This window comes from Sinocyclocheilus anshuiensis, unplaced genomic scaffold (assembly GCF_001515605.1).
Source record: "Sinocyclocheilus anshuiensis isolate Anshui unplaced genomic scaffold, SAMN03320099.WGS_v1.1 scaffold2670, whole genome shotgun sequence".
Classification (NCBI taxonomy): domain Eukaryota; kingdom Metazoa; phylum Chordata; class Actinopteri; order Cypriniformes; family Cyprinidae; genus Sinocyclocheilus; species Sinocyclocheilus anshuiensis.
The window spans coordinates 246,165-269,690 of record NW_015554247.1 but is presented as its reverse complement, the minus strand read 5'-3'; the positions used below and the strand labels follow the sequence as shown (position 1 = coordinate 269,690).

At 37.4% G+C, this 23,526-nt stretch overlaps 3 protein-coding genes across 3 annotated transcripts in view; 2 read left to right on the top strand and 1 right to left on the bottom strand.

Moving 5' to 3' along the window:
- The first annotated feature begins 2,059 nt into the window (after positions 1–2,059).
- LOC107671244 (Ig heavy chain Mem5-like) lies at positions 2,060–3,795 on the top strand. Its single transcript, XM_016464143.1, has 3 exons — positions 2,060–2,414; positions 2,684–2,722; positions 3,298–3,795. Exons 1-3 carry the CDS (start codon positions 2,060–2,062, stop codon positions 3,624–3,626), a joined length of 723 nt encoding a protein of 240 aa, XP_016319629.1. The 3' UTR covers positions 3,627–3,795.
- A 734-nt stretch (positions 3,796–4,529) lies between these two features.
- Positions 4,530–10,116, top strand: LOC107671243 (zinc finger protein 239-like). The gene is made up of 3 exons (XM_016464142.1): positions 4,530–4,543; positions 4,630–4,634; positions 9,092–10,116. The coding sequence occupies exons 1-3, from the start codon at positions 4,530–4,532 to the stop codon at positions 10,114–10,116; spliced, it is 1,044 nt and encodes a 347-aa protein (XP_016319628.1).
- Positions 10,117–17,073: 6,957 nt separating this feature from the next.
- Positions 17,074–23,526, bottom strand: part of LOC107671242 (ubiquitin carboxyl-terminal hydrolase 36-like) — a 23,859-nt gene continuing 17,406 nt past the window's right edge. Inside the window, exons 16-21 of the mRNA XM_016464141.1 lie at positions 22,360–23,031; positions 22,018–22,226; positions 21,658–21,843; positions 21,012–21,127; positions 19,695–19,829; positions 17,074–17,999 (exon numbers count right to left, since the gene is read on the bottom strand). Of these exons, the coding sequence (XP_016319627.1) occupies positions 19,698–19,829; positions 21,012–21,127; positions 21,658–21,843; positions 22,018–22,226; positions 22,360–23,031 (1,315 nt within the window). The 3' untranslated portion in view covers positions 17,074–17,999; positions 19,695–19,697. The remainder of the gene's footprint in view (positions 18,000–19,694; positions 19,830–21,011; positions 21,128–21,657; positions 21,844–22,017; positions 22,227–22,359; positions 23,032–23,526) is intronic.

The window sequence follows — 23,526 nt, the reverse complement described above, 5'->3', positions numbered from 1 at the left end:
CCAAATACATTAACATTGTCATGTACATTACCATGCCAATCCCTCTGAGAGTTGTTATGACAGAAATATAACTATGCCACAGATTAAGTACAGTGTTTGATCTAAGATAAATAATCAGCCTGACTTTTTACTGTGAAATGAAATAATTTTCCTCATCAGATTTGTGTCTTGTTAATAAAATGTTCCTATTTATCAAAAGAATTCTGGAGCTTGTCGATGACTCCGGCATTCACATCATGCTGTTTAATAAATCAGAAAAATCGAACAATTAACATTTTTTTGGAACTGATTAATAAATCATTTCCGAATTATTTCGATCAAAAACAGAGCATTTATTACAGATATTTAATCTTATAGTGTATCCCACAATCTAGTTACAGCAATTAGCACATTTCAGTATACAAAATGCTAACTGTTAGCCACTCACTTTCAGCCAGTGTTAGCTTAGTATTTTGGTCTGAATTGTTAACAGACTAGATATTGCTAGGTATGAAAGGCACGTAATCAAGCTACAAGTTGACTATTTGCTCTAATTTCTTGTCTTATGACTGAATGAATGAACAGAACAAGTAATTTTTGGGCTCTCAAACACGACTCATTTCCCACCATCAGGTCAGATTATGTGTGTGAGTTTGTTGAAAAGCTGTGGATATAAAATGCGATTTAATGTTCAGTGAAGCGAAGCACACTAGTGGAAAAAGTCAACCGTGCTCAACCGAAAAAAGCCAGAACAGAAAGTATAAGCAAATTCATGGCCTCCAGATGAAACTCTATTAATAGAGTTCTGCTTTCACTAATGAAGGTCTAACAGACAGCAGTGTGCACTTCTGAAACAAAGCTAATAGACAAAATTCCTGTAATGTTGGTTGGTTCTCATACAGATAATTTTTTTTTTCCATCTCATTGTTAAAATGATACTTTTACAGTATCTGAAAACTACTGAAGCTCTTAGTATCACCATATTATCCAGTAGCGAAGTGCTAACACTGAGATATTCAGGGGAGAAAATGAAATAAAAGAAGATTATTAGCATTGATGATTGATTTTGTTTCGGTTTTTTTTTTTTCAGCATCTATGATAAGAAATGAATCATCAGCTGGCGTGCTGTTACAGTCATGCCAGAACGTTTTTTTTATTTTCCTATAACAACACACATCCTGAGGTGTTTTATTCCTCTTAGACCACACACATTTCCCATCCTTACGATCATTATTTACTAATGAACCCATCATATCTTTTAATGGGTGCGTGGAAAGTCTGTGAAATGAGTTAGAATCTTTTTTAGTCCCTTTTTATTAAAACAAATACAATTTGTCGGCGACAAACTGCAAAGTACAAACTCCTCCTACAAAATCTGCTTTAAAATCAAAATCTATAGAAATGAGAATGCATCAGAACGAGCACATTACATAATATAAACCTGTTGCACTGTCAGAGCTGCTGTTATAGATAATTAATCAACAGCGCTGTGGTGTAGCAGCAAACAATCCACTCTCAAAGCAACGACCCGGAAAAAAAAATAAGATCCATTTTATAGAATTCTTTGAAATTAATAGTCTTTAAATAATATGTAGTAAATTTCTGGTGTTATTATCTGCTCCCTCACCCTCACCAATCCCCGCCCCCATTTCTTTTTATTTTTTACATGCATGCAAATTTGGAGACGCACTAATGTGGTGAAAGTGTGTGTGTGAGATACCAAGTGTTTTGCCTCTCCTTATAAGTGCACAAGATACACACTCGTCTCTAATCTCCGATCACCTCCACCAGTAACCATGATGATCCTGAGCACCACCGCTCTCGCTGGACTCCTCTCTCTCTCGGGTAAGACATTTTTTCAATTCATTTTTGTTTCCCAATATGAACGCAAAAGTTCCTGCTTGGCTTTTGCCCTCTGAAGCCATTTTTACATTATAATGAGTATTGTAAACATAATGTCCAGCTTATTTGAGAGAAACAAGGTTAAAAAGCAAAAAGACTGGAGGATTGTCAAGCATGAGAAGTGCTATCAAGCATCATGTTTATATTTTATAAACTTGGTGTGTAGTTGTTGGGTCCAATGGGAAATCCCATCGAAGAGATCTCAGGATCACATGTTTATATTTGGGATTCTTGTGTTTTCCCGGGGTTTGAGGCCATAGTGCATCTGACCCAGGAAAAGATCATGAACGTGAACATAGGACAAGATGTAAAGATTCTCTGCAGGAGAGATGATAGTGGTAGCTGGACCATTTCATGGTACCAGCAGAAAGCTGGAGATACTCCAAAGTTCTTACTAGCTGATAGCACCAGAGCCAGTGGTCTGTCCAGCAAATTCACATACACAGACAGTGGTGTGGATGAGTACCTGAACATCGGCCGAGTGGAAGCTGAGGACGAAGCGGTGTATTACTGCGGCTGCATCATTTGTCAAAACCATCACAGTGCTGCAGCTCAATGAGCCACTCGTACAAAAACCTCAGAGTGTTTCAGTCATCCTGAAGATCCGTCCCATTCAGTCCAGGAGCTCCAATCCAGGCAGGAATGATTAGAAAACATTCTTTACGATTTCTGATGCCACATGTATGAAATTTCCTCCTGATTTGCCACTTTGAGCTTCAGTTTTGTGAACGTTGAGGCGTTCAGTGTGAGCAGGAGCAGTGTGCTGTGGAGACCAGGTTTTTGTACGACGCTGTTGCACGGTGCCATGGCAGCATCGGCGGAGGCACCGAGTTGAGGATCGGTGAGTCATAATCTTTTTTTTTGCACTTATTGAAAAATAGGATTACTGTTCATTTTCATGAAGACAGACATAGTTGGTGGAACATGATTTGATTTTACCCAAATATAACTTAATGGCCACGTTATTGTCCCATTAGAATCCAATCATATTCCACCAACTATATTAAACTGTATTTGATTCTAATGTATTAATTTTGATTTTAGGGTATTATTGTTTGAATTTAAATAATTCAGTAATCATTTAATAAATTAATTTCCATGTTTATTTTTCAATAAATTTTTTTCGATGATATTTTGTAACAGATAACTACTATGACTTTTATTTATTTAAAATAAACAATGAACTAATGTACTATAAAAAAGAAAAAAATGCACTTTCTATTTGTATTTTTGTCTATTTCTGTCTTCATTTTTAAAACAAAACAAAAAAATGAATAAATTACATTTATTGAATTAATTGATTAATTTTAGAATTTTTGCTGTGAAATGTAATTTTGTATAAAATTTGAACCATGATGGCCATATCAACTGATGGCATTCTCACTGACTCTAGTTTTAAAACTCATTCCTCCTTAGCTCGTCCATCGTCTCCTCCGTCTCTGCTCCTGCTGGCTCCTCCTGCTTCTCCGCTCTCTGAGGGTGATGTCAGTGTGGTGTGTGTGGCTCAGGGCTTTTACCCTGACGGTGTCACCATGTCCTGGTCTGAGGACAGCAGCGGCGTGACGGGGGACGAGGTGCAGACGGCTCCGTATCAGCGTCAGGCCGATGGCACCTTCTCCCAGACCAGCGTTCTGAAGCTCAGTAAGCAGCGCTGGAGCTCCGGGAGAACCTACACGTGCCGTCTGAGTCACCCGGCGCTTTCCACACCGCTGAGCCAGAGCACCAGCCTGAACCAGTGCATGTAGAGAGATCACACATTGCTGGTTCACCTCTCATGTGTTGCATAAAGAGAGAAATATATATAATGCAGCTCAGTGAACAAAACTTGTCGTTAATAATGAGTGTGTTTTCCATTTAAACAAGCTCTTCTGTTATTGTGAAATGAGTCTTGTGGAGCTCTACTTTGTTGCTTACTCTAGTAAATAAAGCATTTAAAAATTTCAAATGAAACTATAGAATCTAGATGTTTTGCAGCGTTTGTTCCTTTTTTTTCAAATTATAAATAAAAGTTTAATTTTCAGTTTTCAGTTTGCTTTTCACATGAGATCTGGTTTGCATATGGTTGCTCATCAGTGCATAGAGAGAACAAGAGAGCCTTTTTTGGACAGAGAATTAACAGAATGCAATAAGGACATTCAATCAAGAGTTTATGATAAAATTAATGTGTTAAATGTGTTAAAAAAAAGTTGAGTCTGATCAGAATCTGAACTTGGGTTTGTGGATGTTCTACAACTTTAAATGTAACTGTAAAGGGATAAAAAAAAGGATGTGATCTTTAATAAAAAAAATAATTATAATTGTTGGGAAATTGCTGTAGATTAAGAGGAATAACGGTTTACTAAAACGAGAAATACTATGGTTTTGTCAACGTTTTGGGTTGATTTGATGTCGCTTGCTGCACTCAGGGTTGAGGAACCAGTCCGGAGTAGAAATTCCTAGTAGGAGTTTTTCCTAGTGAATAGTGGGAGTTATGACCTTTAACGTTAATGCAGTATTAATTGTGGCCAAATCTCTCAAGGGTCAAAATTTCCATTTTTTTTTTGCAGCAGTCTATCTATTGACAATACTCCTCAAGAAATCACATTCCATTTCTGTCAAAATACATTAGCTTATAAAGACTAGCATGTAACAATTAATTAATAACAATTATGAAAGCTCCAAGGTGAGTTAGTAATTATGGGAAAAGTCCTCCATAGTCTCCGGGAGGCATAGTGTGCCTGCATGCCTCCTTTAACCTCTCGTTTCCAGTGGAGGTAATGACTTCCTCCCAAAGGAAAGATGATCCTATTAAATCTCAAGTTTACTGGTGAACCTGGAAATAAAGAGGACGTAACAGACTGAAAACAGTGCTTTTATTTACGATGAAGGAAAAAAACAACAACATTGTTAAGAGATGTTAAGAAATGTTAAGAGTAAAAATGAGTGCCAAACACAATATTGAGAAAAAACTCCACCCTGAAACACATCAAGTAAGTAATGTGATTCAGCACAACATGTAAGTGCCGCCTGGACCCCGAAGTGTGTTATTTGTGTATACCAGTGTGTCATGGTAGTGATCGAGTACAAAGTAGTGATGTTAGGTTCTTGAACCAATCGTTCTTTTGAGCCGGTTCTCAGGAAGCAACCGGTCGAGCCGGTTCACAAATCGAACTGAATCGAACTTTAGTTCCGGCTTGATGACGCAGGATGCACAGCCGATGTAGCACATCCAACTCAAAAAGAACTGAATGAGCCGGTTCAACCAACTGTTTACCGAGGACTCAACAAGAACCGAATGAGCCGTGGCGAAGTTTGCCGAGGATTACCGTAGATTCTGATGAGTAAGTTGATGATACTGTGCAAGCCTGAGGCGCGTTCTGGAAATATGCTTGTTTATTATGACTGTTATTAATTTACATTTTTTGAATTTTTCATTGATACAACATGGCACTGCGTTGTTAGAAAAGAAATGCGTAGAGATGTTATTGCTTGATGACGTCAGGAACTGATGAATCGGCTTTTTGAACCGATTCAATGAGCCGATCTGTCTGAAAAGAACCGGTTCGCGGAAATGAATCGGACATTGCATCACTAGTACAAAGTACAAAAAATGGGTTGAGATCAAAAGTAGGAAACAGGATACAAAAGCTTGGTAAAGCACAGAGACAAAAGCAACTGAGCGTATACTTCGCAGTGAGCTGAATGAATCAAAGTCCTTTTAAACTGTGGCTGTGAGTAAATGTGTATTTGGAAACAAGTGTGACTAATCAGTGTGATCGCAAGTGTGTGCTGGGAGTTGGCGTCCATGGAGGCCATGTTTGAAGGCCACGATGTCTGATGGGAAATGGAGCTTGAGTCCAGGAGTGACCTGACACAGTGCGATCTTTTGCAAATGTTTACAGTGTATAATGTATTCATGTGTGAACATTTTAACAGTTGGTAGTTAGATTTAACGCTGTGGAAAGTCTAAAGCCCTATTCGCACGGGATTAGTATTACCTGGTGACTATAATTGCGGAGCTTGTCTGTGATCTTAATCCCGTATTCAGATGTGGGGGGTTAATTTCAAAATCACACAAGGTCCCCAGATAATACTAATCCCGTGCGAATAGGGCTTAAGACACAAGTTACTTCCTGTTCTCGCCTCTGTTATAGCTGCGATAAACAGTAATTCCTGTACTAGCCTCATTTCTCTCTCTCAAAAAACAGCCTTTTTTACCTTAGAAACCAAAAAGTGCAAACTCCACTGACCTCAAGACTTTCCTGAGCTGATAAACCTGTACTGTTACTAATAAAAGCCCTTACAGTAACGTAATTAGTTACTTTTTTATGGAGTAACGCAATATTGTAGTGCATTACTTTTAAAAGTAACTTTCCCCAACACTGGTGGTAACACATGTTTAACACTGGAGACTTTGCAGTGAACCATTACATAAATCTTACCCGTTTCATTCACATATGACTGACGAATGTGGATCACATTTGAGTTTATTAATTTGTTTATGTTAAAACTATGTAATCTAAATGGATGGAAAATGTTTACATTTTTCCACACAGTATTTTGTATTTGTAGCCTATTTTAAATACATTTTCATGTATTTCATGTATATGTGCCCATCTCTGTTTATAGATAACATATATAGCCCATTTGTTTGGTCGTAAACTTTACCGTAGAATTGATTTTTCCAAACTTTTAAATGAATGTTAACTGTTTTGGTTAATATAAGTTAATATATGTATCAGTTAGTTAACTGTAGGTTAAGTAGGTTTTAACATAAGTCGAATTGGTCTACAAACGGGTCTTCAAGACCGTTACACAAAACCCAGTGAGTTAAAGGGGTCATATGATGCTGCTAAAAAGAACATTATGTTGTGTATTTGGTGTAATGAAATGTGTTTATGCGGTTTAAGGTAAAAAAAAACACATTATTTTCCACATTTAGTCTTTGCAACTTTACAGATATTCTTTATGCACCAAGAGCTTGTAACACTCCAAAGAGAAAGGAAACATTGAAATCGCATCATATGACCCCTTTAAGACATTTCGCGCTGCTAATTCCTTTATAGCTAACGGCTTTTACCTGTTTCTAATAAGCTACAATTAATCGTTTGAAAACAAACAAACAGACAGACAGACAGACAAATAAATAAATCACTCAGATAGCGTTAGTCCAGATGAGTGCACAACGAAAGCTGAAGATAACGACGAGCAAATAGGTTGGTGTTATTGACCGCCAGTGTTGGGCAGTAACTAGTTACTAGTATTTTAGTTACTGTAATAATATAACGTTTTGTAGTAACTAGTAGTGTAAGTAATTACTAATAAGATTTCAGTAATAATATTACAGTGACCATCCATAAAACAGCTTAGTTACTTTTGATGCCTCAACCCCGCTGATTTAAAATCCAACAATCAAATAATTCCTAGATTTATTTTCATAATTTTCATGACTCGCACATGCATGTGATGTACCCAGTGCAGCAGGCAAGCTTGGAATATGGAAAAGCTTACATCCAGCAGATAGAAATATTGCATTATATTGATTTTGTCAGGAAAAAAGATGATTTGAACACTGTTGTGTAAGTTGTGGCTTACTTTACTCTGGCATTACATCCTACCCACACCCCTCTGATCAGCATGTGGTACATTATATTACTATAATTAAAAATATTTTAGGAAAATTAAACAGTTTCTTACAAACTTATGTGATTTGATAAAATACATAATGAAATATAATCGTATATGGGTAACGGAGAAATTACAATTAGCTTCAAGCTACACATGACAGTTAATGAGATTAATACAACACTTTACTTGAATGTCACTAATATCACTATCAATCACTATTGAGTGTTTGTAATAACTTCTGACTGCGATCCAATGTGGATTTTGGTGAAATTATGAATTTTTTGTGGATGATACACAGTTACATCTTCTGTGGGGCGTGAAGAAAAATTAATGTAACTAGTGTAACTAATTACTGTTGCCAGAAAGTAACAAGTAAAGTAACAATATTACTTTTGAAAGGAGTAACTAGTAATGAGTAATATATTACATTCGAGTAACTAACCCAGCACTGACCGCTGAGAAAAAAAAAAAAATCAAGCAGTTCACCAGTTCATTTGGTGGCTGAAGTTATAAAATCACAGGAACAGTGAAATAATCATAGAATTAAAATCTGATCAAATGCATCTAACGTCATAACCTCGAATTGCAAGTTTTATTAGCATTAACATGTTTGGAAAAAAAAAATTCTAATTCGCAGCTTACTTTTTCACATTTCTTAATTGAAGTTAATGCATTTCTTAAATCACTTAAGTTGATTAAAAACAAGAAAAGTGACCGATTCTTGAAATATTATGATTTTGTTTTTTGTAATACCACTGATGCATAAGGTTTTTCTCTGTGTGTGTTTATAATATAATTTTTTCCCTTTTAAATTTATTTGTATTTTATTATTTATTTAATTTTGTTTGTGAAACTTTACATGCAGATTTGATGTTATTTGATTCCTGTGGAGGTTCTGTCTTTTCTATATGTTTATTGTTTGATGCATAATAATAATAATACAAATAAATAACATTATCCTGAGTAGTGTTGGGGAGTAACTAGTTACATGTAACGGCGTTACGTAGTTTAATTACAAAATAAATGTAACTGTAATCCATTACGGTTACTGAGAAAAAATGTGTAATTAAATTAGTTACTTGTGAAAATGTTAACTATTACAATCTGAATATTTCTTGTATTAATATTTACTATTTCTTGTTATGAATGATCCCTTAAGAAGAGCTGCTAAAGTCTAATTTTGTGGTGGCTGTGCTTTTAAAATTAAATTATATTAATCTTAATTCAAGTGATGAAGGATTTCTGATAGTAATCAGTGTTGAGTGCTACAGTAAGGTTAACACTGCCTGCTTTAAATGTTTGAAAGTGATTACCAGTTGAAAACATTCATTAGAAATTTAGAAAAGTAATCAAATGTAATCAGTTACATTAATAAAGTAATTGAAATAGTTACACTACATATTCCATTTTAAATAGGGTAACTTGTAATCTGTAACCTATCACATTTCCAAAGTAACCTTCCCAACACTGAACCTCAGTAAAACACACATTAATCATATAAACACATTCAGCTCCTGTAGTTTTCACAATAAAAAGAGAACGTTTCCTTTTGTTTCATATCGTCCCTCTTAATATGACATTATCATAATTCTGTTAATTTTAGACCTAAAAGTGGTGAAAGTAGAACGTGAAGAGCTGAACGAAGTGGAGGAGAAACATCAGTATCAGACGCCTCATTATTTCATAAATGGAGAACAATCTTTTAGTGATTTCCGGACTGAAAATAATTCCTCACAAAACAGAACACAAGTCAACAAATCCTTCACCTGCCCTCAGGCTGGACAGAGTTTCACACTTAACGGAAACCTTTTGTGTCACATGAAAATTCCTAAAAAGAAAAGCCCTTTGACGTGTCACGACTGCGGAAAGAGTTTCACACGCAAAGGGAACTTTCTGAGTCACTTGAGAAATCACGATAAAGAGCGACCGTTCGCGTGTCCTCAGTGTGGGAAGAACTTCAGACGTAAAGGAAACCTTTTGGGTCACATGAGAACCCACAACGGAGAGAGTCCTTACACCTGTCCTCAGTGTGGGAAGAGTTTCAAACAGCAAGGAAACCTGAAGAGACACATACGAATCAACACCGGAGAGAAACCCTTCACCTGCCTTGAGTGTGGGAAGATTTTCACGTGTAAAGGAAGCCTCAGCGTGCACATGAGGATTCACACTGGAGAGAAGCCGTACGCGTGCGAGCGCTGTGAGAAGAGTTTCACGCATCTCATCAGTCTCAAACTTCATCAGCCCGCTCACTCCGACCAAAGTATGTTTACCTGTGACCAGTGTGATCAAAAGTTTGCTTCAGCGTCGGTCCTAAAAAGACACCTGAATTTTTCACACCAGCACCAGCAGAACAATACAGGTGTGAGATCTCGCGTGTGCTTCGAGTGTGGGAAAGGCTTTTTTAATTCCAGTGACTTGGCTCGCCACCTCACAATCCATAGCGGGGAAAAAACTTACAAGTGCTTACGGTGTGGCAAGAGTTTCAATCGGCAAGAAACCTTGAAAGTTCATGAGAGACTGCATACTGGAGAGAAGCCGTATCTCTGCGCTTCATGTGGGAAGAGTTTCACTCATTCAAGTGGCTTGAAGACTCATAGGAAAAAACATTGTCCAGAAGTGTCGCAGTGAGCAAAATGTGTGTAATTAGGAATGTAAATGGTATGTCATTGGTATACAAAATGCAGAGCATTTTTTTCCAAAAGAGCAGTTATATTGAAATGGGCCATTTGTTCAATTCAATTACCTGTAGTGATCAACAGCTGTCAGTTTATGCAAGAGGTAGTACGAAGTTATTTTGGCTAAACAACTATTTTAGCAGAACAGAGTCGGAATGTTTAATGCCCAAACTACAACATATAGTTAAAAATGGAGCCCAGCTAAATTAACTCTTCATTAAAGGGTTACTCCACCCCAAAATGAGAATTGTAAAAGCTTCGTTCGTCTTCGGAACACAATTTAAGATATTTTGGGTGAAAACCGTGAGGCTTGTGACTGTGCCATTGACTGCCAAGTAAATAACACTGTCAAGGCCCAGAAAAGTATGAAATACATCGTCAAAATAGTCCATCTGCCATCAGTGGTTCAACCGTAACGTTATGAAGCAACGAGAATACTTTTTGTACGCGAAGAAAACAAAAAATAACGACTTTATTCAACAATTCGGCTCCTCTGTGTCTCTAATAATAAAGTCGTTATTTTTGTTTTCTTCGCGTACAAAAAGTATTCTCATCGCTTCATAACGTTACGGTTGAACCACTGATGGCAGATGGACTATTTTGACGATGTATTTCATACTTTTCTGGGCCTTGACAGTGTTATTTACTTGGCAGTCAATGGGACAGTCACAAGCCTCCCGGTTTTCATCCAAAATATCTTAAATTGTGTTCCGAAGACGAACGAAGCTTTTACAGGTTTGGAACGACATGGGGGTAAGTGATTAATGACAAAATTCTCATTTTGGGGTGAACTAACCCTTTAAGCCCGGTTTGTTCATGTCTATGAACATCCTGTGTGTTTGGATACTTTTACAGAAATAAAGTCAACTGTTGTTGTCATGTGACTTGCAGGGTCTGCGCTGTCATGATAAAACAAAATTCAGTGAAATATTTTATTATTGTGATTTCAAAGCCTGGAAAACTCATAGAACCTGTTCACAAAATGGTCCAAATGATTCATTAATCTGTATGAATCAAAAGGTTTTAAAAAATCCGGTAAGCACAAATGACTAGACAGGTCATGGAAAAGAAATGGAAATTCATTCAAATACATGTGTATTTTTTTTCTTCCCATTTTCTAAACCATTGAATAAATCTTGGGAAGTTCATGCTGTGGTTTCTGTTAATAATAATTGATTTATTTTACAAATTGAATATGGTCATTGTAGAGGCAACAGAACCAAAGAGTTCATAGTAAATTAATTGTAGAAACATTACAACTACTACACAAATGTGGCACCCATGAGTAGAAATATAGAAGGAATTGCCGTAATTAATTTTGTCATGAATTCAATGAATATGACAATATAAAGTGACTAAATAAACATTTTCAGAACTAAAAAACTATTAGCAAAAATGTGTACAAAAACAACATCGTACTTAGTGGAACACGTGATTTTGCAATTTTGGAGCTCGTAATTTGGTAGAGCTCAACCCTTGATCACAAACTACTCAAGACTTGAACATTTGACTGGTTCCAAATAATAAACATGCATTTTGTGTGGAAAAGAATTTCTTTCATGTATTTGAATCAATGATCACTCACTCGTGTGGCTTGTGTGACTCTCAAACTTCCATATGCTGATATAGTTCCATTTGGGAGCAGTAACATTTACATAACCAAACGCCTTTACAGTTATCTAAGGTATGTAGCATCTTCTGATGATATGGCAAAGTATGAAAACACTCCCTTCAATTAACATCCCAAACCCTTTCCTGAAGAGTGTAAGCTGTTATAGTAGCAAAAGGAGGGATTGTTGCTTTTGAAATTAAATGATCAACAAGACGAGCATTATATTTTTAATAATTAAGTCATTTTAATACGGATATTAAATAATTTGGTAAAGGCCTGCCAATGCCTTGACTCGTGAGGGGAGCAGGGAAGGACTTTTTGCTTATTAATTTGCATCTTGTCTTCATCTTCTAGAATTTCCAAAAGGTCAGGCACCACAACTTCATTGATCTTGTCGTGATCGCGTCTTTTCAGCAGACACCACATTCAAAAGCATCTTCTGTGCCATGGCCGTATGATTCAAATCAAATTAATATCTTGAACAACATTACCTGTAATTCAGAAAGCTGTGCTCTGACTCCTGGTTTTGATGGTGTCAATGAAATCTGAGGTCACGTGCAGCTGGTTTCTTTTCTGCTTCAGTCCTGACACCTTCATTCTTTCTCTTCGGTTAAACACAGTTTCAAAGCGAACCATTTCTGTGAATCACTGATACGGTAAAACCTCCTCTATAGTCAGCCTGTCGGTTGCTTTACAAGCCAGGCACTTTCTGATAAGATCCCTGCATGCTGATCACATTGTCAAGAGAAAGCGGTTTTGTATGTTCTATAGGACTATCTGACATTAATGTTGACATTTAACTCTGACTCAGTCCAAGACCATATTTTCTATGACTAGTCAAGACCAGGGGTGTATTCCAGAAAGCACGGTTAACTTACCGTTAGCTAAACCCTGAACTTTCGATTGATTAACCCCAAACCTTGCTTACTCGAGGTATGTGGTTCCAAAAACACATCCGGGAGTAAGTTCATTCAACTCGGAGTATGTTCCTGATTAAGACTCAAGACATTCTCAACAGAGCGACGAAAAAGCGCGCCATGCCATTTCTTTCTTCTTATTTTGTTCAATGGTCGTTTACATGCTTAGTGCATATCGCCATCTAATTGATGGTTGTGCAATCATTTTTATTTTTTTTCCGTTTAATCTTTAATCGTTGAGAATATGAATTATATTATTTGTTTAATGCCAATTATAAAGTATATTAAGTCATATCAGATATGTATTTTGATTTAGAATTTAGACATTATAGAAAATGCCGATCCATGTGTGAGATAATATAAAATGTAATAAATAAATATATAATAAATTAAATATTACCTTGTCATAGTGTTTTATAATTTATACAGATGACTGTTATATATGCCAATAAAATAAATATAATAACATATTAGAATAATATATTACCTTATTTATTACTTATATTAGCGCTTCATCATTAACATATCATACAAATATATTACATACTGCAATATTATATAATGTTGTGTGCTGAAGGCTCGCCAGTAGATCACACGTGCGCTGAAGTGAACTAACCCTGGAACGTAACCTGCTCCGGAGCAGGTTATCTTCAAAGAGCAAGTTACTATGGTTACTTACATACCCTGAAAGTAACCTCCGATTTTGGAACCGAAAGCTGAGGTTATCCGCTCGCTTATCCTCAAACATACCCGGGTATGTCACATAACCTGCTTTCTGGAATACCCCCCTGCTCGGTCCTGATACTCTTATAAATATTGGCCTGTATTTATCAAGCCTCTGAGAATTACTCTCAAGAACGTTGCTAAGAATTGACTTGAGTGTAAAAAAAACTTCTTGGCTCAAAGCTGCGCTTAAAAGTTAGTTATCAAGCATCTCAGTCATAATTTAAGCGAAGTGTAGGTCTAAATCAGGGGTGCCCAAACTCGGTCCTGGAGGGCCGGTGTCCTGCAGAGTTTAGCTCCAACTTGCCTCAACACACCTGCTTTTAAGTTTCTAGTATGCCTAGTGAGAGCTTGATTATCTGGTTCAGGTGTGTTTAATTGGGGTTGGAGCTAAACTCTTCTGGACACCGGCCGAGTTTGGACACACCTGGTCTAAATCTTAAGTGTCAGTCTTAGGGTTGAGTCACGACACTTTGCTGTGCCACAAACGGGGATTTTGGATGACGAAATACGCATGGACCAATCACTGAATAGATTTACTTATTTAAGAATATTCTCAGATAAATTCACATTGAATGGTTAAATTCCTAACAGAAGTTTACATTCAACACACATTTGACAATAAAGAATTTTCAAGAGAATACATTATGGTAAGGAAACGAATCGTCATCACAACCTTCAATTTAGGGTTGTGCCAGTAGACGATAGTATCGTGTATCGACGATAATCAGAGATATCGCCTGTTGCTGATTACTTTGACGACAGCAAGACGATTATTATTATTATTATCTGTCAAAAATATAGGCGCCTATCTTTACTGATGCAGCGCGGAGAGCCGCTTCAGAAACTTGCCGCAGCGCTGCTGGTGAGTAGCCGGGATCCGCTCCGGTGTCCGTGTCGGAGCCGTAACGTGCCGCAGACATGTGCAGTATAAATAAGGGGTAAGAGATTTATTCATGATACAGTGTAGGTAGCTTCACTGATTATAACGGGAGTGTTTTTAAAGAGCATACAATACTCGCGTTAGACTGAAGTCAGTTATGATGTTCTTTGGTAATGTAAATATTATTTGCTCGTTTCTGTTTGAATAACTGAGGAAATGTAACTGTTTTATTAACTGCTCATCGTCAAACATTTCAAGAACATTCTTCCTCTCCTGAAAGATTCGCGCACGTCTCTGTCTCCTCAGCGCCATCACAAGCCCCTACTGGCAACTGCTAACCACTTGAGAGACCTCTCGATCTGTCTTAAATAACTGGGAGAGTAAGAGTGATTCTTAGCTTTAAGAAATTTGATAACTTGCTTTTATACTTAAGTTTGAAAGTAGGAGTACATTTAATGAATTCTCAGCACTTAAGACTAAAATGGCACTTCGAGAAGCTTGATAAATACGGGCCCTGGTCTTCTACTCGGACCTGAGACAGACTTAAGACCAGACTCTGACTCAAGTCCAGCTCATTCAAGTCCAAATCCAGGCCGAATCAAAAAGCTCCTAAAAAGATGATCTTGGATGACAAAATTGTAAAACGTTACATTTTTAGGCTGGTCCACCTCAGCGGCCAAATGTTCCAGCATGGAGCTTCAGTTTTAACGGTGAAAGTGTTCACGGTAACATATAAGCTAGCTAAACAGTTAATATAAGCCTATGTCAACTGTTTTACAATAGAAATGTTAAAAGAATGACTGTAATTTAGTGACAAACTACTCCAATGTTTTGTCAAATGTTGCCATTTTGATTTTGAAATGAAAATATGTAATTCGTTCAAACATGACAAAACATTACTGGAACCGTTTTCTGCATATTATTAAGAGTGAATGTGTGCATATTATAAAACAAAAAGAACATTATTTGCAAATAGTTCAACTGCATTATAATAAATTCTAGCTCTTTTGTGTGCTCTGCACACACTCATACACACACATACATGCATACATATACATAAACCATACATATACATAAACACTCATATACATAATACATACATATATATATAGTACCCTTGTTTCAGACCCAGAAAATCCACCATTAAAATAATCTAAACACATAGTGGGATATTCATAGTTTGAAAGTGATTTACACAATTTTTCAACAAAAGGACTTTTATTCAAATGTAGTGTAATTTGTTAACCAACAACAGTATTGGCGCTTTTCCACTGCGTGATACGACTTGGCTCGGCTCAGTACGGCACGGCACGGCTCGGCTCGCGTTTCCACTGCAGTTTAGTACCGCTTTAGAGTGGGCGGGATTATTCACATGTCGTTATAGTTGCGCCGCCTCTATTGCCGCGACTCCTGAAAAACTTTTTCATTCCGCATCGCCCCATCAAGCTCTCGCTCGATCCGCTCCTCTGCTATCAACGAGAGGAACGTCTGTACTTCCTCAACAGACAACGAAACAGCCACTTTTTGGTTGTTAAAAAAAGGTGCACTTGTTCAAAACAGTTGCGTTCAATCCTTCGCTGGCTGTGTGGATTTAAATCTAGCGATTCTGTTGTGTTTGTGTCGCAAGTTCAGTCACGCAGGTAGCGAAGATTCTCTCCAGCCAATCCGTGATCAGCAGAGTTTACACGTCACGTTTTGGTAATGGTACTGTTCACTTGGAACCTCAACCGAGGTGGTACTAAAAAAGTACCAGGTACCAGGTACTGTACCCAGTGGAAAACCCCCCAAAAGTGAACCGTACCGAGCCATACAGTGCCGTACCATGCAGTGGAAAAGCGCCATAAGTGTGCAATGGAACTTTAAAGGCTCTTGCATGAAGTCTGCGCACCTTGAACTCTATATTCTTCTGAAACCATACACTAGTTTTGTTTGACAAACATCCAAACTCACATTTTCTGTTTATTACCTTCAAAAATATGCTGGAAAAAGAAAACCTGAAAAACAAGCCTTTCACAAAAATCACAACTTTATTGCACCAGTATATCTATATTTATGTATTTGCAATACTGAATGACTTCTCTTTTTCAGAAAAGGTATTAGGTACAGAACCATCAATTCAAATATGACAAAGACACTCTTGTGTTCTTCAGCTTTCAGGCTTTTTGAAAATAACCTATCTGAAGTGAATTTCTAAGAGAATACAGACATCCTACAGAACGCATCTGGGTCCTGAACAAGACTTCAGAGCAGCCTTTCAAAAGACACATCTACTGGTTAATAAAATTTCCCATTTACAATTCCACAAACCTTAAATACATTAGCAATGTGCATTTAACACGTTTTAATAAGTATAATTTGCAATAAAAATTAAACCAAGGCAACTTTTCTAAAACCCAAGGATTCATGAGGGGATGGTTTTTAACAACAAGAATGACTGGAGGGGGCACAGAGAGCACAAGGTAGACTGTACAATGTCCTAAATAGGAAAGCTTCAACATTGGTTTACTCCTATGACGGCTCTTCAGTGGATAAGCATGTACATCATTTTGACCCAATGTATAATAGCACTGCTAACAGACATGGAACGGACAGGGCGTTTACAGCTCACAGAGATGATATTTGGACCAGCTTTTGTCTAGTTTTTCCCTGGACTGACCCCTTCACAGAGCATCCATGGGATTGCTGTAGTTGCATAGAGAGTAGAAAAGAGATACAGGACGTGACACACTAACTCAGCCCTCCTGGCAAAAACACAGTCGTTTGTGTTAAGGCCCATGTTTTTTTTACGTTTTAGCTCACATGGATGAAATGTATTGCATTGTTGTATGCAGCACTGTGCATAAAACACCACGCCGTTTGACGGAAAATGGTGGCGTGTTGGGAAATCTGAAGAGATACCTTATAGAAACTGCAGAAACTGTCACAAGAGACTCATTTCCCTTTAAAATGCGTACAGTATGTATTCCTATGGACAAAAACAAAACACTGCAAAGGTGAGTTTGAGAAGGATGAGCTAGTATTCAAGCAGACAAGACCTGAAAATATACAATCACAAGCAATAACTGTATTGCAATGAGTCTCTGGCAAACTAAATCTTCCTCCAACAGAGGCAAGGAATTAGATGATCCATTCAGGAAATAAGTGCCTAATAATATCCAGCTCAAATATGAAAAAGCTAAATAATTTAGTGAACAAAAGTTGCATAATGGGAACAGTGATGTTATTTGTTGAGTCAGATTATGTAAAAACGCTGGTGGGAGGGGCTTCATTTTGCCCTGTTTTCAGAAAGTTTGAGGATTCTCCTCCTAATAAAAGACCCCAGATTATGTAGTTTTCCTCACTGGCCATTACAGCCCCAATGCTCGCCAAATTGTGTAATCTTGCCAAGATAAAACTGGCCCTGGTAAACATTTGTTCTTATGACAATAAGAATAATTGAGATCAAAGGTCAAAACTACAGTTTGTCCTATTTCCTATGATCCTAAGATCATAAGGGCACCATTACTGGCGTAGATTTTGGATTTCAGACGGTGACTAAGGCCTCAGGAGATGACCTCAGCATCATCGCTTTATTTCACAGTACTGCTGCACTCTGGGTGGACTTGTGTTCTTCAGAAGAATCTGAGACAAATCCGACTGCTTCTGATCCAGTAAAGTAACTGGTCTGGTCAGGACACATGATTGGGATCCACATTTCAAAACTGCAATAAGACAGTGAAACTGCTTGTTATAAAAACTGAGCATTTTTATTCTCCAAATTACAACTGATAAAAAATTTACCAAAAAAAAAGTCATTGTAAAAGTTTAAAGGGATAGTTCACCCAAAAATCTGCTTACCCCCAGGGCATCCATAGGTGACTTTGTTTCTTCAGTAGAACACAAACGAAGATTTTTAACTCAAACCGTTGCAGTCTGTCAGTCATATAATGGAGGTGAATGGGAGTCACGGCTTTGAGAGTCAAAAAAACATACACAAACAAAACCAAATTAAACCCTGCGGCTCGTGACGATACATTGATGTGTAAAGACACGAAACGATCGGTCTGTGCAAGAAACTGAACAGTATTTATATCGTTTTTTACCTTTGATTCACCGCAATGTCCGAACTGTCTGGAGCACGTTCTCGACAGCTGGCGCGTGACGTGTCTTCTTCTTGCTTTATGGCGAATCGCAGACTTATAAGTGCAGTACTGCCACCTATCTCTCAAATGGACCATTGACACTATCTACAATCTGAATTAGGAGTTGACACTCTATCTACAATCTCAATTAGGAGTGTCAATCGTCCATTTGAGAGATAGGTGGCGGTAATGCACTTATAAGCCTGCGATTCGCCATAAAGCAAGAAGACGACGCATCACGTGCCGGCTGTTGAGAACACGCTCAGGACCGTTCGGACATTGCGGTGAATCAAAGGTAAAAAACGATATAAATACTGTTCAGTTTCTTGCACAGACCGATCGTTTCGTGTCTTTACACATCAATGTATCGTAACGAGCCGCAGGGTTTAATCTGTGTATGTTATTTTGACTCTCAAAGCCGTGACTCCCATTCACCTCCATTATATGACTGACAGACTGCAACGGTTTGAGTTCAAAATCTTCGTTTGTGTTCTACTGAAGAAACAAAGTCACCTACATCTTGGATGCCCTGGGGGTAAGCAGATAAACATCACATTTTCATTTTTGGGTGAACTATCCCTTTAGGTAAAGAGTGTTTTAAATAGGGACATGTAGCCAAAAATGACAAAATGATGGATGCACCAATTCATTTCAAGCTGACTGATACTGTTCTTCACAAAACAGAAGTCTAAAGGAAAACGATACTTCATGTTCACTTATTTTTAATACAAATTTCAATTTTTGAACAGCAGAATGTGAATGGAATTTTCTCACAATATTTTGGAATTTTATCACAATATTTTCTCACAAACACATTCAAACAACTATTTAATAATCGAGATAGGCCTTGTTTATTTCATTTGCTCTGAATAAAGACCTTTTAATTATAAACCACCTAAACCTGCACATTATTTTACTGATGGAGTCTTTATTTTGGAGCACAAATCTTTTCTTGACCTCTAAAACTGGTGTGATGACATCAGAGTGATGCAGTAGACGTAACCTGTGTCTTTAGCGTCACCAAAACGTGATCATTTTGTGTGACTGGCCAAGTTGAGAGGCCACTGGTTGAGCCATATTTTAACCAAGTGTATTGCAAATGTTTATTAGAAGAAAAATACAGTAAAAATCTATTGAAGAAAAAAACAAAATTGTTTAAATGTCTGATTTCAGTGTATGATAGAAAGGATGGATAATTGTTTAGTACTTTTGTAACCTGGCATAGAACAAGTGTTTATTATTTGAACTAGGGAGAAAACAAAGGTGTCAAAGTACCTTTCAGTGGTGAAACCCCACACTGCTCCTCCAGCCTCCCGGCGTGACTGACCACAAGTTACGATGCTCTTGGATCTTCTGGAAGACATTTGCATTCCTCCTCTTCTCCTTTTTGTATTTTTTCATTTTCTTTACCTATTCAAGAGGAAAGAAATTGAATCACTTCGCATATAACACTAATATATATATGTATGTATATATATATATATATATATATATACACACACACACACACACACACACACACACACACACACCCACACACACACACACACACACACACACACGTGTGTGTGTAAGGTGTGGGCCATAGCTGCCCTAAACCACCTATTATTAGTGATTACCAAAATCATTTTTTATGTTTCTGTAATTGTTATTCCACCAGTATGTGTAAGCTCTTTAGTCACAGTAGTATTTATAATGCTAAAATATAAATATTTTTGTAATCCATGCATTTTTAGAATTTACCGTTTTATAAGGCAGAAAAAAATAGTAAAGCACTGTACTATTTTTTTAGATGCCCAATTAGTCAATAAATAGTCTAATAAATATGTTAAGCACCGCATGTGCTTAAATTTATTAGACCACATGTCATCATAAAGAGAAAACAAGTATTTTAGGATTCTGTCAAAAACTTGTTTAAAACAAAAAATTTTGTTTTCATTTATTAGGCAAATAAACGGAAACAACTAAATAGTCTTTATTCACACATAACAAAAAAAAAAAACGTAATATTTTGAATGGCCTCGATAACAGCTTTGCAATTAAATTAAACAAAAAAACCTTTTACATTTTATTTGGGGTTAAAACAACAACAATTTAAAGCAGCATTACACTTATTGTTTTTATGCTTAAACCCTTTTTCGTCTTTGACCCGTATGTATATATATATATAGGGTTGCAAAAAAGTGGAAAATTTCCAGTAAATTTCGGAAACATTCCAGGATTTCTTTGAAAGTTTCCGGAAATTTATCAGAAATTTTCCACCCCTTTTCAACCCTAAATATATATAGTTTATTGATTAGTTTTTTGGTTTTTTTTGCATACTTTAAAAGCCACAATTTATATAAACATAATACATATATTATAATTATATTATTATATTTTTTTATTGCATACATTAAGTCACCACACACACAGAGAGACACACACACACACACAGTATAATACATTATTCCAGACAGTGTGCGGTGTACATAGTACAGTAGTATGGTAGTAAACTATTCCGACTGACTACTAGATTAAAATGCAATCACAGTCACTACCAGTCAAAATTAATTTTGAAAAATAATGAGAGGTCAAAGTTATAGTCCTCACTTTTCCACAGTCAAACTCCCTGTCCCACTCGTCAATGACAGTCTGGTTTTGGGCATAGCGTGCATCCTCTATGGCGTCTCTGCTGATGGCCGACGGATCTCCTTCCCAACTGAGGACTGATGAATGAAATTATTCAAGACACTGTCGATATTTCAGGTCACGGTAAGAATTCAAGCATAGGTGCGGGTGAGAACTTTAAGAGCTTTTGAAGTCATATGGTTAATCTTAATTAACTTTTCCTTCTTAAAGCTGTGCTTCACATAAACATAAAAAATTTAAAATGTAATAATTCAACTACCAATTGTGTTCTGTCAGAAACAGAAATTGTCCATTTTCATTCGAAATGCCTAAAGAACACGTTCAGAATTGCTTGAACCTAAATTTGAGCAACTCCACTTCTCCAGGAAACGGAGAGGTTTTGCGCACAGGGTTCAGTTGACTCACCCTCAGTTCCTTAAAGCTGTGCTTCACATAAACATAAAAAATTTAAAATGTAATAATTCAACTACCAATTGTGTTCTGTCAGAAACAGAAATTGTCCATTTTCATTCGAAATGCCTAAAGAACACGTCTTGAACCTCTTGAACCTAAATTTGAGCAACTCCACTTCTCCAGGAAACGGAGAGGTTTTGCGCACAGGACTCACCCTCAGTTCCATAAGCTTTATCTGAGGAGTTCTTGAGGAGCTCCTCGACTACATCACAGCTTTTCTTGCCATCCCAGCCCATAGGAGCAGAGCACGGGCCTTTCCTCGACACGCCATCTGCTTCTTGTTGATTCTGGTCACGCTTGTAGCCATCCTGAACCTGGCTGTCCCAAACGATCACTGCAGCTGTAACAGAAAATGCCAGAAGTTTAACTCGGAGATATGATGTCAGATTTTGATACACACCAAGAATTGCACCCAAAGCCATAAACTCTGCTGTACAGTTTATTTGACTGAAACACAATTCAGCCTAATTTGTTTAAGTGAATAGTTATGGATGATGTTCTGAATATATAATACCTGTGCTGGGTTTACCAGGTTTCTGCTTGCCCTTATTGCTCATCTGACGAGGAGACTCGACTCCATTGGTCTCTTGAAGTTGTTCTTCATCCCTCGGTCTCTCCTCCTCTTCTCTGAAGTTTTTTTGTTTTCTCTTTTTCTTTTTCTTCTTGGTCTCTCCAAGGTATTCAGTCATTGCATTTGCACTGCCAACCTCTTTTACAACAGCACTGGAAGAAAAGAATAAACCATTTGCCAGTTAAACTGAATGAAGTTGTACAGTTAACATTATGCATTTATGTAGCACCCATTGTAACTTTTTAATATTGGTGCTGACTTTACGCATCAAAACAACCAACTCACCACTTTGAAACGGTGACTCCATTGCTGAGCTCTGCCAGCTGCTCTGTGAGTTTGTGCTTCTTTTTCTTCTTCGGGACGGGGTCTGTCTCTGGCTGGCCAATCGGAGGCACTGACTGAGGTTTGGTCTCACGATTCTCTGCCACTTTAGATGACTCAAACTCCTTTTCTTTGGCTTCTGAGATGATACTCCAAGTTTCTCCAAGACACCAGTCCTCATCCTGATAGGGCTCGAGATGGGACTGTACACACTCTCTCTGTCCCTCAAGACCATTGGCCTCTTGTTCCCTCTTCCTCTTCTTTTTCTTCTTCTTCTTCTTCTTCTTCCTGATTTCAGTACTTGGCTTGGGTTCTTCTGGGGATGAGGCTTTAGGGGCATCCTGCTCGACTTCCAAATGTCGTCGTTTTAGTTTATTTTTCTTCTTTTTTAGAGTGGGACTGGTGAGCACCTGGGGTAGTCCTGTAGTTGAGGCTGACTGGTTCTGGCTCTGGATTGGTCTAGGTGTACTGGGCGGCTGGGGCTTAACGCCATTGTTCTGTGGAGAGAAAGCATGAGCGGGCGGCTCTGGAGTGGAGGAGGGCCGTTTAAGGGGACTTGATTCTTTAGGAAGGCGAGTCGAAGGTGGAGATTGCAGGTTGAGAGAATGAGAATCAGAAATTCCCGAATTTGAAAATCTGCGCAAAAGACAGAAACATTTTCATTTTTAGGAGTAGAGATGTGAGATGTACTTTGATACCAAGTCGATAGTAAAATAAGAACAGATATAATGATATGTCTCTCTGCAGTCCCGGCACTACCAACCGATTTGGGAAATGTATCAGTTTTATAAAAAAGTGTTGCCTGCATATGCCTAATAATAATAAAAAATGTTTTTGTGGTTTGTCAAGGTTATAAAGAGATGGTTCACACATAATACCTGAAAATTTTAATCATTAACTCATGTCTTTCCAAACCTTTATGATTTTCTATCTCAAGAAAGAAAATGGCAGACACCGCAATTTTACTCTCAAAATCACTTAAAGGGGTCATATGATGCGATTTCAATTTTTCCTTTCTCTTTGGAGTGTTACAAGCTCTTGGTGCATAAAGAAGATCTGTAAAGTTGCAAAGACTAAAGTCTCAAATCCAAAGAGATATTCTTTATAAAAGTTAAGAGTCAACCACACCTA